Genomic DNA, 20,425 nt, shown 5'->3' with positions numbered 1-20,425 from the left:
TTCCTAAAGCTTGGAAACCCCCCAAAAGCAGCAGCTGACCGAGCACGACATATTATATAATGTATTTAGAGAAAATTCGCTCTGTTCACAGACCATTCAGAAGAAGTAGAATTCACACTGCAGCCACCTTCTGTTGCCTTCCTATTTAATCTATGAGCTCCCGGCAAATTCGACAGAGGTCACGCATCCCCAAGGTGCCTTCCAAGCAACGGTCAGTAGAACATACACACAATTAATTAAGGATTTCTAGAATATACACAAATACACAGCGTTGTTTACAGTTTTGTTACAATATAAAGTACAATAATACCTTAATTAGAGATAACAACTTTTCAAAACGCCAAAAAAACACATTTAGACTTTTTCAAATTACCCACAAAATGAACACATTTTATTTTTGCACTGTGACACTTCCAACTGTTCTGCCAAATGTATACCACTATAATTATGCTTCGCAATCACCAGCATCACTGGAGAGGGGGACAAAGAACAATATCATCAGTAACTAATTAATCTTTCACATGCCGTGATACTATTTATCTTCAAGGGAAGAATCCTGAATGTTATTTTATAAATGGTGAAGCAAGTTTAATATTAGCATCTCAGAGAACCATGTCTTCATGCCTAACTATAATTCACAGTCACCGGTGCAAGTTAGAAACCAGAATTTAATATCTGGCTTTTTCAAGGGATAATCTTCAATTCCCTTCATTAAGTCAACTCCAGTTTATAGAGCTCTATAAACTGGGATGACAAAGCACATTTTACACCACCCTTTTGAAATGATACACAGAAGAACGTGGCAGACCATTGAAATGGGGTATGATAACATAACCACAAACAACTTCAGGATTAAAAGCAAATATTCCGTTTCATATTTAAGAACTCACGGAAGGGTATCATAGGTACCTCAGGGACAAAATTACTTACTCAGCTACATTAAAAGAGAACTAATTGCTGCCAAAGTAGTAGAATCAGGGTTTTTTTCTGCATTGAGTATCAGCAGTACAACTACTATACTCACAAGTAATAGTAAACCCAGTGATGCCTGTTCAATTTGTTGCTTATTTTGCATGATTAGTTACTACAAGTAAGTGCTCAAGTTACCTAAAGCCACAGGAAAGCCATTCAACTCAAATAACATTGTGCATGTACAATTATCTAACTTGGAAGAGCGCTTGTGGGAATCCATTAACTGCACAGAAAATCCGTGTGCAACCCTGTGCACTGTTCCCAACGCAACCATTTCATTTTGGGAGCCAGGCCCACACCGCCTACCTTTCAGAAACCGAATTTCAACCCGTTATCATCCCCTCCTCAAACAGGGATACAGGCAGCAATGAAATGTCACCACCAGAATGACACCAGTATCTCTTTAAGGATATAATAACGTATTAATGTCTGCCAATCACAAGTTTTCATGTTAAACAATTTATGAAAAAATACATAGTAATAGTTAGTAAATCATTGTAGCCTGGTTTTAAGTGGGACTTAGAATAAAAAGAAAAACACATCTTAAAAATAATGTTCTTCTAAGGGGGAACATTAAGAGAAGAAAGCAGTACACAAACAGATGAACAAAAAATCTGGCAGAGATAATAAATCACCTTTAATAGCCACACACCTCACTACATTTCCTGAGCTTTGTAAAATGTTATGCATATTTCTAAAATATAAAATATTTAGGTTGTGTTACGGAATGCACATCTATCAGAGAATAACTCTGGATATTTAATTTTTAAACCTGAACAGGACCATATGTAGGAAAACACCTTTTTAAAACAAACCAACCGCTGTAGCCTGCATCCCATTTCACGCAGCTGCAGGGATAGTGATTTAAAAGCATCAGCCAGAGATGTGTCTACAAACCTCAAAGAACATTTGAAAACACAGACACTCAAGAGCAGAACACAGCTTGGACACTATAAAGAGCTAAATTGGATTCCTGCAACCACAAAATTTCAAGCATTTTTCCATTTCCATTGCTTCACCCCCTGTCCTCCTGATCATCTTCTGCCTGGTCTTCCCACTCTGTTTTTCCAACAGGGCTAGTTGTCTAGCACATGGTAAATGGGATTAGGAAGCAGAGGAGGCTAAAAAACACCTTTATTCCTATGTTATTTTTCAACTGGACCAATTCCCTACAGTGCACAGCCGCACACATTTGACCAGCAGGACACAGTGAATTGTGCAGGGCTGGGAGAAACAAGGCAGACAAAAGACGCTGATTAAACAGCATCAGGAGATGTAAACGTGAAGCTTGGCAGAAGCCACCATTGGTTTAAACAGTCACAACGGCTGCTGGTCTGTCACCCCTGTCCCTGATAACATTCCTTTCCACATCATCATAGACTTGATTTCCTCTTAAGTTGTCCCGTTGTTCAATATAAGGAGCCTAAAGGAAGGCTGGAATTCTGTGAAGTGGGTTGAGCTGATCGAACCGCCAGCTGCCATCCAAAGGGAAAGGTTCCTCCATCCTCCTCACTGTTTGCCAATTCTAGTCACCAACGCAGGCCAAAACAAAACAAGATAATAAAAAACTGAGCTCTCTGTCAAGTTGAAATTCTGCATTTTTTATTGAGGGGTCAGATACAGAGACCCAAGGATGGGGACGCGATGCCTAAGACCCTGAGGCTGCAAACAAAGAGGACCACGCACTGCACCAGCAAACCCCGAGGTCATTTCCAGCTGATTCGACTGTAGAGCTGCCCAGAAAGAAGGGCAACCGTCCCGAATTCCCCATCCTCAGCACCCAGTGCCCCATTTCTCTGAGCAGGGATTAGTCTCCAGCAAGCAGATTGAACTGACCGCCTGGCCAGCCAGCCCAGGTGGGATAACAGGATTGTGTGGGCCTGGCAACAATGAGCAGGCTTGGCTGGGTTTAGTAGAGACTAACAGGGGGATTAATCATCTAAACCAACGTGGAACTGCACCCTTTGATACTTTGAAATGCCTCTTTCTGTGGCTACGAAAGGCTAAATGGTCCCAGTTCCCCCCATCAATCCTTTCCAACCGTTCCCTTGTCACCTGAACAGTGACCTGGACTGGGGAATTTACCTAAATGGAAAGTACACCGACAGAAAAGTTTATTTTTAGTATGAGTCACCTCAGTCTGGCTCATTATACAGTTACCCTCATATTGGCACAAAGAAAGGGGAAGAAACAGGGACAGAAATCAGCTGCTTGCACCAACACAGCTGCTAGAAAAAAGTTCACAGCTTCAGTATTAGACGTGATGCAGAAACCATGGACCCAGAAGCCTGTCTGTTTTCTCCCATCATATTGAAATGGGTTAATAAAGAAATTAACTATTCCCTTGCCTGTTAAGGAGAAGCTAACATTTGTATATAAAAATTCATTTAGCCCAAATCATTTGTGTATATTCTTAAAAAAGCACACCTTATCCCTTGAGCTCCTTTCACACCAGCTCTAAAAGCAAATGAAGAATGCCAGGAATATACAACTTAGTCATTCGTGGCTCAAATTACTACACTCCTTTCACTAGAATCCAGACCATTTTTATTAATAATAATTAAAGTTTGGGGGTCTTCTGGTATTTTTGTGTGTGTTTTGCTTTCATTTTATTTTCTGCTTCCTTCTTAGGATTAAATATAGGCTGTTAAATCAATGCATATGAAGCAAGCCTGTAGAGAAAGACCCTAGGGAACACTGAGGTCATCTTATCCTTTTGCGATTGTTATTTTATATGAAACCACAATCTTTCATAATGGGTAAAATGTTATGAAACGCTAAGATGAAAGCAAACTTAACTGTAGAATAGTAGAGTTCACACACTAGTTACTTTTATTTGTCTAGATCTGCTTTCACCCAAAACCAGTTACTATCATCTCAACAGGAGCTGCAACTCTATTAAAACACACTGAATGACCAAAAGAAGGGAGCTCCAGTCTCCAGAAATATCAGCCATCCATCAAAACTATGCAGTTCACGTTAGAAATGGAAGTGTCTAACCTTCAAATATGCGATCCAAACGTTGCCGCTTCACTTTGTGTTTGTCCATTAGAGACATAAGAGTGGAAGCGCAAAGAACGTCTCCGCGCAGCTTGGTGATGGTCTTCTCAAGCCAGCCACCGCTCAGAAATGCTTACTGTCCTTTGGAAACTGAATTTCACCTGTGAACAGAAAGAGAAATTGCTTAAACTTTGAAATACAGATTTATTTTTTTTTTCCACCTCTTTCCAGATGATCTATATGTAATTGGAACAATAAATAGAAACACAAAGTTCTTAAATCGCATTAGGTAGCCTGGAATTTCACGACAAAGTGTCTTCTAAACACATAACAATGCAAACACAGCACAGCTCAGCCAAGCCGGTGTAAGAAATGCTCCAAGACAGTTGCTATTCTCTACCTTTTCACCCTCAAATACTTTTTCCGCCGTTTGCTAGACACCCCAGCAGCTAAGGAAGGTATCTATAATTCTATAATTCTTTAATTCTATGATTCTGTAATTCTATAATTCTGTGATCTGGGGCAGACACAGGTGCATCCTTTCCATAAACTGGAAGAAATGTAGCTAACCAGGAACGAAACACTAAACCCTACATACACCTTCGCATCCTAATGCTTGCAGCCATCAAGAAAATACTCTTTTCATTCTTAACTTTTAAGCTTTTGGTGATAAAATAAACCCAAAGTTTGATACCTGGAAGGTGAAGGAAACGATTCAAGGGGCACAGACCTGAGAAAACCAGGTGACGGTGACAAAACAGGACGCCAACATCTCTATCAACCAAGTGGCGCTTAAAGCAGGTTCACGCATGACTAGGCAAGCTCTTTGGCAGCAAATTCAACTAAGCACTTTTCAGATTGCGCGTAGCCGGGAAGGCAGCAGAAAGGTATTGCAACAAGCCCTGGTATTCCAGCCAAACCACCATGGAGCACGAAGGGGGGATGGAGAGAGAGAGATGAAAAATCCCTCAACACAAATCTAATCACAGCGGTAGACAATAAAATGCACGCGAGGTAAAGCTAAGTATACAGAGCTACAAAGCAGAATCAGAGCAGCGCTTTTATCCCCCTTCCAATATCTCAAACTTTGAGAAGCAAACTCGGCGAACGCTGCACAACAAGCACAGGGCACATTAAAACGAGCCAAATAATCCAATCCCCGCTTCTTTTTATTCCTGCCCAACAGCTTCCAACACCAGCGGATGGAATTAAATGGCTTTACAAGTGACTGAACCTGGAAATCTGCTTGTTTCTTTCTAGGGGCTAAACTTTTCTAAAACCTAACATAAGCACATTTGGATTCATGTACTCTGAGTGAAATGATAAAGAAAAATATTCAGAATATCAAGAACCGCACATTTGCATCACAATAGGTGTCTTTACCAGCACTACCCTGCTTGGCGCATTTGGACTTTTATCAAGGTTCCTTCCTTTGTGTTTGTTTTCATTTAAAAACGGAGTTAATGTGCAATATTCATCATGCTTTTAACACTTTATTCAGCCTCATCTCCCACTTTCCCTCGATACCATTTTCTTTACCCTCAAATTCAAGATTCTTCTCCTGTTTTCCATAAAGTCTGACTCCAGCTGAATGTCACATCCCAGCATGAATGGGAGAAGAAAAATTGATGAAGAATGCAGAAGCCCAGTTTCTTCTCTTGGAAAAACAAAAAGAATGTTGCCATTTTGGGAATTTTCTATTACATTTCCCAACATTGATTATTCTTACAAAATACAACGTTCTTCAATATTGAATGTGGCTCTGTTATTATTGCACAAGCATTACACCAAATCTAACATGCATTTTAAAACCTTGAAAACCCCCTACATAACCACCTGCCTTTCCTTAAGCCAACACCCCAAACTTGTGCAGAGTATCAGTCCTAAATTAGTATTTAATTTATACGCTTATCTCTTCTGTTTTATTATCTACTTCCTTCAACAGTCACACAGAAAGATCTAGAGGATAAGAAACAGAAAGCAGATTATAACGACCATTTTAAACACTAATCTTGGTTTAAATTTTTATAGCTTATTTAATTTCCCGTCTTGTAGAAACATATCTGCCTGCTGGCCTCCTTGTGCTGCTTTGTTTATCCATTCAGCAAGAGATTTTTCCACTGTAGTCATTCTACGTACAGAGCGGGATGACAGCTGTAAAAACCAGACCATCTGTAACTATTGACCTACCACTAAAGTGTCACCAGATGTTTTCTATCTGTCCCCAGTAGCTTCAAAGTGTACAATATAAATCAAGTAGTCTTTTTTTTCTTTTAAGCGTTGTTTTAAACTTATTTTAGTCATATTAAGTTGTCATAAGTTTTAAAAAAATTTTTGGAGCAAAAAATTAACATCTTAACACAATTCTAAATTTAACCCTCATACAGTCTTATTATACTTCATGTTCTAACACAAAGAGAAGATGATGATATGGGAAGCATTTCCCAGCAAAACAAAAACCTTATAATTACGGGAGCATTAGTTACTGCAATTACTAAACCACAACATGAATAATTGTATTTAAGAAATTCGCTAAAAATACAAGTGTGCTGCCTAATGAATTAAAAAACAGAACACGAAATATCAAAAAGTATTTAAGATTAGACTTCTGTAGTTCACTATTTTAAGATAAAGTAAGAATCCAAGTGATTTAAGAAAATATACTGCTTATCATATACATCAAGTATTGGCTACAAAGCCATCTGAGATACCATCAATATAAAGAATCCTTTTGAGCAATACAAATGTTAGATTAAAATATACAGTGTTGAAAACAATATTCGCTTTTTTTCTTTCAGATGCTTCCAGTATCCGAAAATATTTCTAAAGAGAATATGCCTCCGGGTATTGCAATCTGGAGCCTTTAGCTCTTTCTTGAGTAAGGAAGAGCTTCATTCTTTCTGAGACTTCGAGATAAAAGGAAAAGGGAATCTCCACCCTTTTTATAGGAGATTGAGCAAATCCTACAGGCTAAAACAGGAATGATCAGTAAATAAGTCAACGTCACTTCCAGCTTTGCAAACAGATAACACCGGCGATGGAGTAAAGGATGAACATAAGCTGCGAGATGATTTGAAGCCAAGTCCATTCAAAACCCATGATCTTCTCTTCAAAGAGGATGTAAAGGAAGCAAACTAAGAATTCTTTTTCTTTTTTAAGGCAAACTAGTCAGCTAATTATCCACACACCTGCAGGTTTAGACAAACTCCAAACGACTAGAGAAGAGCTCCCATGGAACCCCAAAGGTTGCAGCGTGGACCATTTCCTTTCCTTCAGTCTGATGGGAGAATTTTGCGTGGACCAGCTCACGTTTCTACTAAATTTGAACAGGTGGGAAATTCTACCAGAAAACATCAGCTGTATCATGCATAAACTCCAACAAGTTAGTCCACTCACCAAATGATTCCAAGAATAAACTGTTCTGAGCACAGATTTTCACCTATAAAGCCAGGAACAGCAAAAGGCCGATTGCTGGCTCTGCCTCGCTGTCAGCTTCCTTTGCACGGCAGGATTTGTCGGCTGGACCAAACCAGATGCTAAAGCATAAGAAATCCAAACCAGAATTGCAATTCACAGAATGGACTGAAAGATCATTAACACATCAAAAATAAGGGTGCGAACCTTCACGTGAGCCATGGGAATCTCAATCTTCATTTAATATAAACATTCTAATATACATTTTTTGGTCTGAAAGTATATTACTGAATTTTTTTATTTCTACCGTTGACTTTCAAAAGGTATAATATAAGACTATCGTGTGAAAAACTATAAGTTAGTTTATATTCCATATTACATTGTCATCAGTTTTTGATGACTTAAATACATTTCTTTCGCTCCTGCTCAAATCGATCTGTTTTCCATGACACCTCAGAAGCCTCAAAATGTCCATTCTGCAGAGCCCTGGAAGCAATAAGTATTGAAAATGTTGTTTTATAAGTATTTCAATTATCCTAAATAATTATACATTTTGCAGAAACTGTTTGTTTCAGATCGTAAACAGCTCATCTAGTCCATCCCTCCTGCCATAAGCAGCAGGGACATCTTTCACTAGATCAGGTTGCTCAAAGCCCCATCCAACATGGCCTTGAACACTTCAGTGATGAAGTATCCACTGCTTCTCTGGGCAACAGTTCCTGTGCTTAAACACCTTCATCATTAAAAATTTCTTCCTTTTATGTAATTCAACTGTACCTCAGCTTTCACGGTAAAGCTGTCGCAGTCATTGGTGAGCTGGACAGTAAGCTCACGGCAACTGAGGTGCTCACCGAGCACAAGGATCATAGAATGTCCTGAGTTGGAAGGGACCCACAAGGATCATCGAGTCCAACTCCTGTCCCTGCATGTGACAACCCCACAGTTCACACCATGTGTCTGAGGACGTTGTCCAGTCTCTACTTGAACACTGTCAGGCTTGGGGCTGTGACACCTCCCTGGGGAGCCTGTTCCAGTGTCCAGCACCCTCTGGGTGAAGAACCTTTTCTTCATGTCCAACCTGAACCTTCCAGCATATCTTCCTGCCATTCCCTTGGGTTCTGTCATTGGTCACTAAAGAGAAGTGACCTCCTCCTCCCCTCGTGATGAAGCTGTAGCCGCCATGAGGTCTCCTCTCAGTCTCCTCTTCTCCAAGCTGAACAAACCAAGTGACTTTAGCGGCTCCTCATACAACTTCCCCTCCAAACCCTTCACCAACTTCATAGCCTCTTCTGGACACTCTCCAGTGACTTAATATCCTTTTTATCCTGTGTCCCCAGACCTGCACACCGTGAGGCCACACCGGTGTGCCTTCTCCAATGACTGTCATCGCAACTGCACAACCACCAATATCAATACTTTACCTCACGTTTGTTCACCTGAACACGTAAGAAACAAAACAGTTTGGGGTTTTCTTGTTTCTCTTCCCCTCGCCCTCTGGTGTTTGAATATCTGTTCAGTGCAATGACCAGGAGGCCGGGCAGGATGCACCCGGGGTCAGGGCTGGATGTCAGACATCCCCAGCATCTGAGATATTCTGTGTCACAACCGGTTCCCCAGCTTGGGCAGGGAAACCAAAGCACTAGAGTGAAACTTTAAATCATACAGCCTAGAATTCTGAAATCCACTTTCTGGACTTCACTCTTCCCAAAGCATGAAGTAATAAGCTTTTCTGCAAACCTAACTCAGTGCACAACCCATAAATAAGAATTACCCTATAACAATTATTGATGTTCCTTAGAAATTAAATTTCAAGTTCTCCTCTTTTTGTGGGAAAAGGAGAGGCTACAACATAAGCTGAAGATGTCTTAGACTGCGAGAAAGCTATTACTGAAAGGTGGAAATTTATCTAAAATTCAAAATATTTCTGTAGTACAAAGCAAAGTATCTTGTGTTTGGCAAAAAAAAAAGAGGATAATATCAAGTTGATAAACAGCAGGCCATAAAAAGACGTGTGAAAATGCAAAGTCATATAAATTAACTGAATGTTCGGATAAAAGCAAAGATGCATTTACACAGTAAAGAAATCAGTTTTCTGAGGCCGTGGGAAGAGATGGGCTCTGACTGAGAAAAGGAAAAATAAAGCTGATGATGTATGAGAGAAACACACGACTTGAAAAAGCTCTACAATTTGTAGTTGAACGTTTCTAGTGTCAGCAGCAGCAATGTTGGTTCCCTATAACACAAAAATTTGGGATCAGAGGAATGGTGGTTCCTAATGCAAGTTAGGTGATGCTCATGTCTCAGTGGTGTACTATACCCTAAACATAGGATGTAACTTTAAGATTAATATCTGAACTTGACTTTTTTTCTTGCTAAAGTTCAAAAGTATTATTAAACGGTCATTATCGCAATGAGTTTGAAAAATGCCCCATTAAAAATATAGAGAAACCTCAAACAGGAGGATGAGAGAAGAGGACAAAGACTCGTTTGCATGTTTCTCCAAAGCTCAGCAATAATAAGACTGCTACAACAACACTGGCACATCCTATTCTAAAGTTCTACAAGACAGCATTTGTTCTTATATTTTATATCACTCTGCTATCCTTTTCTGGAGATATTGTGACTTATACTAAAAACCTCCGCAGTATAAAAACGTCACATCACTTCCACTGTACTCAAAACTACTCTTGAAAAGATTTAAGCTACATTTAAAAATACGTGTGGCCCAAAGAGTGGAACAAAAAGAGATTAATTGCCAGAAGAAGTAGTATTAGGCCAGACTTTCTGTGCAAGAATTGAAGTTATTCCATCTTGTCTTACAAAAATTAATACTGAGCCAAGAAGAAAATATATAATTCTATTTGCCTGTCAGGCAATTTATCTTGCCTTTAAGTGTAGTTAAGCCACTTTGCCTTTACCATTAGATGTCAGTACAGTCTAAGAGAAACTGTACAGGGAGCTTCAAGATCAATAAATTAATCACAAAAGTGAAATGATTGCTGAATTAGCCACCAAAAAGAATGTTAGATGCTGTTCAGAAAAAGACTAAACCCTCAAACATTATAATGGCATTACCGAAATCTAAGATGCAGCTATCTCAAAAGAGATGGAGAACAAGAAAAAGTGCCAGGACAGGCAATAAATATGGCCCAAGGCATGGAATAACTCACTGAAAAAGGAGACACAACTGTGGGCAATACAACAAATGCATATTAAATATGCACCGTGTCTCAATTCAATGGCCAGGGAGCACACAGTGTAATAGTAAACCTGCATATTAAAAACAACAGGACGCTTTGTCACGGAGTGCGTAAATCATTGTAAAATCTGGTGTCACAGGTATCAAGGATGCCAAAACTTTAAGTGGTTCATAAACAGAATTAGACAAATTTATGGAAACCCCCCCAGTGGTCTCTGATCATACTGGCCTTGATTGAAACCCAGAAATCCATAAGCAGGCAAGAAAATCCCAAGGCAAGAAAAATGTCAGTCCGTGTTTGCTTTGTTCGCATCCGTAGCAGTTGCTGTGCTGTGTTACGCTGACCAAATGTCCGTTTGGCTCAGCATCCCACAGCTCCCATGGACGGAGATGCTTCACGAAGAGCAAGAGCAGAACAAGCACAAAACTTTCCTTAAATATCTCATATTGGCCACTCTTGGAGCCAGGACGGACCTCCAGCCCCTTCCAACACATGGGCACACCTTGCATTCCTAGGAACTGCAGAGATCCACTGCAAAACCAGATGGATCCAGCCTTGCAGAAAGTGAGATCCAGAGCTCACAGGGCCAAACAAAAAACATCTTCAGATAAAATAAAGCTAAATGAGTTAGTGCTATTTTGGCTAAAAGATACTGCTGGAATCTTCAAACTGACAGTGCCTCCAACACAGATTGTACGAGACACCTAGAAAATCATCAGAATTTAAAAACTGTCAGTGCTGAAGACCCCACCACAGCACATGATGAGCTCTTCTGGCAATAAGTGGCCTTCATTAGTGGCTGGTTTTGCTCAATTGTCAGTTTAGCTTAAAGTTCCAGTTATTGGATCTTACAGCTTTGCCTGGCAGATGGAAGAACCCCCTGGCATTCTTCGCACAGGTACCACTTAGGTATCACCAAAACATCCCTTGATCTACTTCCAGCAGGCACCAAGCTCCTTGGAACTCTCTTAGAAAGTCATGTTTCTGATACCGAATTGTGGTGAACCTTTGCATCCATAAATTCAACAGCAAGTCACTAAAGCACAGGTCTCGAGTGCAAGAATGAGACAAAGCCTTGCAGGAGCAGCTACTTTCATGTCCAATGCAGAAGAACCTTCACCCATCTCTTTCACTGTCCTTGGTCACATTTGAAGGCCAACTTAAGACGCACAGACATTGCACTTGGTTCAACAGTTTATTCATCCCCAGTGCAAACAAAGCTACTGCTTTTTAGGATGGGGTTCTCTGCCCTGGAAATACAGCAAACAGTGTCTCATTCTGTATTTATTACCTAAAATTTGAACACAATTTGATAGATAGCTTTTATACAAAAAGCTAACATGTCATATTTTCAAAATGTGCAGTACTACAAACAGGTTCCAGTATAAGTTGGAAAATGACCTATTAGAGAGCAGCATAGGGGAAAGGGACCTGGGGGTCCTGGTGGACAGCAGGATGAGCATGAGCCAGCACTGGGCACTTGTGGCCAGGAAGGCCAGTGGTACCTGGGGTGGATTAGAAGGGAGCTGGTTAGTAGGTCAGAGAGGTTCTCCTGCCCCTCTACTCTGTCCTGGTGAGACCACATCTGGAATATTGTGTCCAGTTCTGGCCCCTCAGTTCCAGAAGGACAGGGAACTGCTGGAGAGAGTCCAGCGCAGGGCAACGAAGATGCTGAAGGGAGTGGAGCATCTGCCGTGTGAGGAAAGGCTGAGGGAGCTGGGGCTCTGGAGCTTGGAGGAGACTGAGGGGTGACCTCATTAATGTTTACAAATATATAAAGAGTGAGTGTCAGGAGGATGGAGCCAGGCTCTTCTCGGTGACAACCAATGATAGGACAAGGGGTAATGAGTTCAAACTGGAACACAGGAGGTTCCGCTTAAATTTGAGAAGAAACTTCTTCTCAGTGAGGGTGCCAGAGCCTGGAACAGGCTGCCCAGGGGGGTTGTGGAGTCTCCTTCTCTGCAGACATTCAAACCCGCCTGGACACCTTCCTGTGTAACCTCATCTGGGTGTTCCTGCTCCATGGGGGGATTGGACTGGATGAGCTTTCGAGGTCCCTTCCAATCCCTGACATTCTGTGATTCTGTGAAACTTGATTGCTCTGCAGCACTTCCATCTCCTTTTTCTTAATTGCATCAGCAATTTATACTGTATTTATCAGTGAAGGTTTTTTTCCCGATGATAAAAGTATTCAAAATAAGGCCAAGAATGCCCCTTGTCAGCAGCCATGAAAAACAAAGCTTATGGGTTTTTGACCTACTGTCCACTATTTTTTACTACTGTGAATAATTTTCATATTATTCTATGTTTTTAATCAAATGACTTTTACATCAAATAAAACATCTTCCAAAATGTAGTGCAATCATTTGATCATGATAAACCCTTCTTTTTATGCCTCAAGATTATAAAGTTGCCTTATCGACAGGGAATATGGTGAAAACAGGAGACGAGTTTGTGATAGTAATTCTGTCATAGTAATTTTTAATGAGAAATTTGTCTTCACCCTAAGTTTTTTTTTTCCAAAGCTTTATTTTTTTTCCTTAGCAGCATTCTCTCTCAATTACAGATCTGTCCACAAGCCAAAAATTACGCACAACTGAAAATGTATTGCTGCAGATGTGTGTGACTACAGACAGATGGGAAGCATCTCTGCTAACTCCGATTTCTAGGTCATGAATAAAACTTAATTCAGAAGCTCAGGCTATCATTAGAAAATTATTAAAGACTACCTACCCGAGACACCTACATTTTAAAGTAAAATTAAAAAGATGTCCTTAATTTCAGAAAACACTCAGCCCTTGGAAGTTGAGGAATGTTATAGCTACACTTCTCATCAAACAGTATTTATAAAAACTTCATTTCAGGTATTCAGTACAAGCTTCTTCAGAAAGTCTGGCACTGGGACCAGCCTCAATCCTTCCCAGGAACAGACTTAAAGGAAATGAAAACCACACAGAATCAGGAGTGAGGCATCTCCCGTGTGAGGAAAGGCTGAGGGAGCTGGGGCTCTGGAGCTTGGAGGAGACTGAGGGGTGACCTCATTAATGTTTACAGGTATATAAAGGGTGAGTGTCAGGAGGATGGAGCCAGGCTCTTCTCGGTGACAACCAATGACAGGACAAGGGGTAATGGGTTCAAACTGGAACACAAGAGGTTCCACTTAAATTTGAGAAGAAACTTCTTCTCAGTGAGGGTGACAGAGCCTGGAACAGGCTGCCCAGGGGGGTTGTGGAGTCTCCTTCTCTGCAGACATTCAAAACCCACCTGGACACCTTCCTGTGTAACCTCATCTGGGTGTTCCTGCTCCATGGGGGAATTGGACTGGATGAGCTTTTGAGGTCCCTTCCAATCCCTGACATTCTGTGATTCTGTGACTGATCTCTGACGTCTTTTCCAACCCATCAAGTCCAACCCTCGATGAGAATGAAGAGACTGGCGCAGTCTTTCTAAGATTATGAATCTGATTCACCCGTATGTTGAATTCCTGGCTTTGCCTCTTCCTCTCAGACCTCAGACAGACAACCTGGTGGGTGCAATAATCTCAATTTCATCCACCGCTGGTTTGGCATGTAAAGCAACACACGCAGACATACCCAGACACCGCGATACCGACTGTTCTGCAAAGTACTTAACAACTCCCCAATGAAAACCATTTAAAAATGTCAAATAAGTGGGTTGTTAGATCAGTGTTAAAGCAATCACTTCTGTCTTTTTTTTAAGTCTGAAATGAAAGAAAATTACACTGAAAGAAGATCAATCTCAGTGGTTTTCTGAGCAGGCTTTTGGAGAACTGGATGCAAGACATGACAGTAACTGCAAATGAACAAAATAAGAATCGTAGAGATTTTGAAAGACAACAGCGGCAAAGCTGGACTGCCTCTGCAGGTAATAATTCAAACGCAAGATTTTCATTATTTGAAAAAGAAACTCAAATAATATGTATTTAATATTTTAATGTGCCTGAGAAAGCATAACAGGTTGCAAGAAATTAGCCGTCGCTTATGACAATAAAGAGGCCAAAGCCCCAGCTAATGAATTCTCTAGGAAAGGAAACAATTACTGGTGCATTTCATGAATCTCCATTGCCAGAAAGGATTCGAACCAGCAGGGAGAACAGATTACTTTTAACCTTTCATTGATTTATTGCCCTTCAGTGTTTTTATTTCTCCAAGAAAGACACAACCCCACATCCAAACGCCGGGTACATGGACTGCGCGTGGATTCCACTCGTCAAACTGGTTCCTCTTCTATTAGAAGTTGCCCAGGGATGTCCAAAAAACCTGCGCTTTGCAGATCAAAACTACTGATTAAAAGAACATATGCTTGTTCAGCGCAAAAGAGTGGGGTAAAAAGAAAGAAGCTACATTCTGAAAGTGGGTCACAAATCATACCTAACGACATTCAGATTAGAAAAATAGTAAAGGCTAATTAAGGTTAGAAAAAGAACTGTGGGGCTTGTGTTGGATATTTCTCCGCACCAAAAAGCCCAGGAGGTTGTACATGTGCACACCGGCTGCTGGAAGAAAGTGTCTATGGACTGGGAAAATATCTTTTGAGATGGAATACTTCACACTTGAACACTAAACTGCTTGGGTGATATTTAAATATTATGGTTGCACCTCAATTCTTCTCAACTGCTTTTTAACCTAATAAGTATTTTAGTGAAATAACCCTACTCGTATTATGCAAATACAGCTCTTGGCCACATTTTTATTTGTCCATATTTCTGCCCTGTGGCAGCAACAGACCAGCAGCAGTATCAGCATCACAAAAATAGGGGGTTTTTATACTGTTTACAAACCTTAGAATATAAACTTTTATTTTATACAAAAAGCCAACATGTCATATTTTCAAAACATGCAGTACTATAGCACTAGATTGGATACACCTGACATCCTTCACGTCAGGCATTTTTCAGAGAGGTAAGTATAAATTCATCTTATAATAGTTTGTGTTAATTAGAACACACAGTATAGACTTTAAAAAATGAAGTTTACCTGTTCAACTAAGTATCTACTGCAGATATTAATTTTTTTCCCAACTTACTTGAAGAAATAAAGAAAAAGACACCTTGCATGATGAGACCTCCAGAGATTGTGTTTTCCATTGCATTCTGGTTGAAAATATGAAATATTAAGGATAAATCTTTGCTACTATAGCTCCTACACTTAAGACTATGGCAACTCATCATAGTCAGAAGAAAAGATACCTGGTCTGGGTGTTCATCTGTTGCTTACTTAGGTGTCCTGGTAAAACTACATTTTTTAGTCGTGCATAAATTACAAATGTACTTTTAACACATTGAACACGTCCATAAATAAACTACATGTATTTGGTTTTTTAACTGCAATGCAAATGCTGGCCCATTGCCTTCTCCCAGTTTAATGAGAAGACAATTCCCATCACCTAAAAGTAGTAAAACAGTAAATATCAAGTGCATTTATTCTGCATTTCCCAGAAAATATACGTAATTGTGTAATTTACACGTGATCATTAATAATATTTAGTAATAGCATTTCTATGTTTCTTTGACATTGCAGATATCAGTAGAATTGTGTATCTTGTACATAAAACCTTTAGAAGTTTGTGGGGTCAGAAAAGCTAACTTGCTTTAATGAGCAGGTATAGCTACATTAAGAATAAAAAGAAAATCCAAGTTTAACAGTAGAGATTGGCAAAGTGTTTTCCCTCCTTACTAAGGAATAAAAACTTGAAGATAAGGCAATATAAGACAAAAGACCAAACAAGTGACAAGTTCCATTTACTTTCAAAGTATTACCCTTTATGTTTTAATTGAAGCCAACTCTGTCAAGCTTTGTACCTTTACCTACAGATCTATAAACCATAGAAGGGTTTGGGTTGGAAGGGACCTTCAAAGCTCATCCAGTGATGAGCAGGGACATCTTCACCCAGATCAGGTTGCTCAGAGCCCCATCCAGCCTGGCCTTGAACCCTTCCAATGATGGGACATCCATGGATGCACAACCACACCACACTGTAACATTTTATAGATCAAAACCAGTTCGCAAGTGCTGTAAATTGTAGGTATAAAAAGCCCAACTATTACAATATCTACTCGGCAAAACAGAAAATACTACCGAACACTACAAAAATACCTAAAATTATAATTACTAGATGGTTTCCCACTGTGGGTCCCTCACCCCTGCACTCCTGGAAACAGCCTCAAAGGCATCGCTGACCACCTTCCTGCAATCAGCTTTCGTACTCGACTAGAGAAATTGTTTAATTGGCAATTCTTTCCCCCGCATTTTGCTGTCAATCTACATCTCCTGACATGACGTTTCATTAAGAAATTTCCAGCCAACCACACTCCCATCTCAATCACCGCAATACAGAGCATTTTCACACCTTGCGAAATTCTATAAGCAATCTTCATCCCAATTACAGCAATTGCTTATGTAGAAGATGAATGCTAGTGACTAGGATATAGTATCCTTTAACGCAATTAAGTGCAGGGAAACAAAGAATTAAAAGTACAATTAGATAGTCTCATGCACCTGGGAGTGACTGACAATCGTATAAGATATATTATAACCAACACTAGCATACATTACCCATTTTCAAATTGATTATGTTTTGACTACACTCAACATTTAAGCTCATCTGCTCTTTCTTTTATTGCATAGAGAAGTCGAGTCACTCCAGGCTGCTTCACTATGGAGTTCTGCAGCATCTGCTGTTCAGGGACAAACGGGGCATGGTTTTTAAACTGGATTTTCCCCTCTTCTGTTCACACACAGTGCTGAGATGTGGCCTTTATCACGAGAGAAGACCTAAAAACTTGGGAATTGTGTTCTTTATCTCTATATTCACAAGTCCCACTCAGGGGCTCTCGCACGTCACAGAGCAGCAGCTCGCTTGGTTTTTGAGATGCGCTTCAATGCAAAACTGTTTAATTTTTACTGTAAAACAGTTGTGAAATTTGCAGAAGGGCACAAAGAGGGATGATGTTTTCACGTGCCAAAATCATTAAGTAGTTCTTAGAAATCCCAGAAAGCTTCTTCATGCTCCCATCAGGGTCCAAGATCCCTATGTTATGTACACCCAAAAGCTGGCATATGCAACAAGTTATTTTGTTTTATTCCAAAAAGGTTTTAGTGCAACTGCATTCATCATAGTATCTCAGTATAATTCTGCAATATAACTGATGTAACTATAAATTTTCACAGTTTATACTCTCTCATCTGGGAAGAGAGCTGTAGTTGTAGCCTTGTAGTTATAGTTTCCTTATTTGAACATATATGCTGGTTTGTACCTTGTTACAGAAGAAATATCAAGCAAGAAGTGCACTTGGCAGCTGGTCTGGAAAGTGATAAGACCGTAAGTGTCTTTAATGGAAATTCATTTCAGTCCCCTGCTACACTAGGAAATAAAATTTCCAGCCCATATGAACTTGAAGGTTAGCCCTTCTTGATTAATTAGAATGATCCTCTTACTGAAGAGGGTAGTTTTTAATCTAAAAGTTTCAAACTACCTTGAGTCCATAACATTCATATGTCGGAGAATTAGGGTTTTGGCCTCATCTAATATTCTCTCACAAACTAAGTAGAGACTTTTATAAAATATATAATATGACTGAAAGCGAGACAAAGTAGCTTCCATTTCTCAACAAATGCACTCCCTGGTTCTGGATGAAAGTTGAGGATGGGAGACAAGAGAAGCAGCTTTGTATATTTTATTTCCATCCTCAAACCTTTTAACCAGTTACCAGGCAGATGATGAAACTGAAATAAGAATTATTCCTCCTAGGACTCCCTGTAGAAGAGACGTGGCGGTGGCATGTTGCCTCCCTATATACTGAATATGCTTCTTCAAGAAACCCTTGAACCATTTTAGTGTATTGATCTCCTGTCAGAGAGAAGCACGATGTTTCTTGCCAATGAGAACGTCACACTGTCATTGCAAATAAGAGGAGACATCCCCTCACCACCCATCAGCAGGTCCCTCAGCAGCCACCTGTGCTGCTTTCCAAGGCACGTTCTGCCATAAAGCCGAATTTAGCAACATCTCAACAAAAATGTACATCCATTAGACAAACTTCCCATGGATTTCTGGTGTACTATGAGCTCCTACAGTAATGTCAAAATAATTGTTGGCTGGAATCAGAGCATCTGGAGAAAAACAAACAAACTGAGTTTTGAATTACTGCATCCAGGAGGAAAAACACAGATTTCTTCCATGGGATACTTTTGGTTACAAGTAGTCCAAGTTGTTCACAACTCCTCTGCAGGCCAATGACTCCAAACCTGCTACTCAAAAAGGGTGTTTGTCAGATGATCTGCAGGGATCACTGTGCAAAACTGCTCTTAGAATCTGCTTTCATTGCTGCGGATCTCTAGTTCACATTTTCCTTCTTTTTGGAGCTTCACAATATTTGCTGTCCTCTCGTCTCCACATCTTCCTTACCTTCTCCTCAAGGTGACACCTGAACTCTGCAGATTCTTACTTACTCCTCCTTGCTCCTTCAGGTTTATTAGAGACACTAATTGGAAAACAAATCCCCTAAACCAAGCAGAAAGCCTGGCTTAGCAACTCAGTTCTCCATGAGGAGAGGTAAGAACCAAGTGAAACTCTAGTTTTCCTATTAAATATGGGATATACTGCTCTACTGTTTTCTAATGGATTTAGTTAGCGAAGTCTTGAACACCATTTTAACACAATGTCCATGCAATGTTATGATATAAAATTGGAAAGAAAATAATTCAATAAACTAACACATTTCTCACCATTGATATTAAGCTTATTGTCTCCAATCTATTTTCAGGATAACTGCCCACATGCCTCTGCCACTTTTCATTCATCTGATCACAACTTTATCTGTATTTTGCTCAGTTACTGTTTTTCACGGAGACAACAAAGCAAGTAGCCAACAAAATAAGTCTTTGTTTTAAAAATCCCCTTGAAACAAATAGACTTAAACCAAAAGCAAACAGTGGTCTCCAACATGATCCTAGGAATTTTCTATGTAAAGAACAAGAATGCAGAGTACGTCTTATGGTCTCATGATCTTTACAATTTAATTTCTTGTACATACAGAAATTTTAAACCAGGTAAAAAAATATTGAACTTCATAGTTATGAAATCCACATATATGGAAAAACATAGGAACTGAGGCGTTAATTTCTGTCAAGGAGAGGTAAATGTTGACCTTGCTTTGACTGCTGTTATTGCTCCAGAAGTTCAAAGACTGCCCACCAAACACAATCTTTTCCTGAATATTTTCAATATAATTGAAGAACAGTACTTCCTATATATAATTAGATTTTAAAATGTAAATGTCTTTTGCTTGAATAAATAACATCAGGAGTTCAATACTCTGAGATGAGTATATTTGCAATTATATTACAGTTCAAAAACCAATGAAAAACTCTCCTCCAAAAGACAAAGTCTTAAAATAGACCAAAAGTACAACATGTGCTTTTGTTTTACCGGACATTGTTGTATATCTGGATGGAGACTGTTAGCTTCTCTGTGTCAAGATCAAGATGAAAATTATTTGTATAAAGGGAGTAAAATGTCAAATTCTGAATTATCTGTCAATTCTACAACAGATGGCCTGAGATATTAGTGATTCAGTTGTTGCTGGCATTGGGTCAGTTCTTCACTTGTTAATTAAAGACCTTAATTTTGAACTATTATTTTGCTATGAAATGCCCACCAATTAAGAAAAAAAAATGCATGGATAAAGATTTTATAAAGCTTGTTCTCCGTTTGTGCAAGACTTTCCATTCTGGCTGATAAATCAAATTCCAGGTTGAAAAAATACATCCGCTCACAGTTGTTTTAATATGATCCAGCTCTGGCCTCAAGTATTGGCA

The 20,425-nt window shown here is 39.6% G+C and overlaps 1 protein-coding gene across 2 annotated transcripts in view; it reads right to left on the bottom strand.

The window, feature by feature from the left end:
• CTBP1 (C-terminal binding protein 1) overlaps positions 1–20,425 on the bottom strand; it is a 254,878-nt gene that overhangs the window by 188,883 nt on the left and 45,570 nt on the right. For both annotated transcript variants that reach the window (XM_082052083.1, XM_082052082.1), the window contains exon 2: positions 3,973–4,133. In XM_082052083.1, the coding sequence (XP_081908209.1) occupies positions 3,973–4,030 (58 nt within the window). In that variant the 5' untranslated portion in view covers positions 4,031–4,133. The remainder of the gene's footprint in view (positions 1–3,972; positions 4,134–20,425) is intronic.

This window comes from Streptopelia decaocto (genome assembly GCF_964273445.1).
Source record: "Streptopelia decaocto genome assembly, chromosome: 4".
Lineage (NCBI taxonomy): Eukaryota > Metazoa > Chordata > Aves > Columbiformes > Columbidae > Streptopelia > Streptopelia decaocto.
The sequence above is the reverse complement of the archived record's forward strand: the minus strand, read 5'-3'. Positions and strand labels throughout refer to the sequence as shown.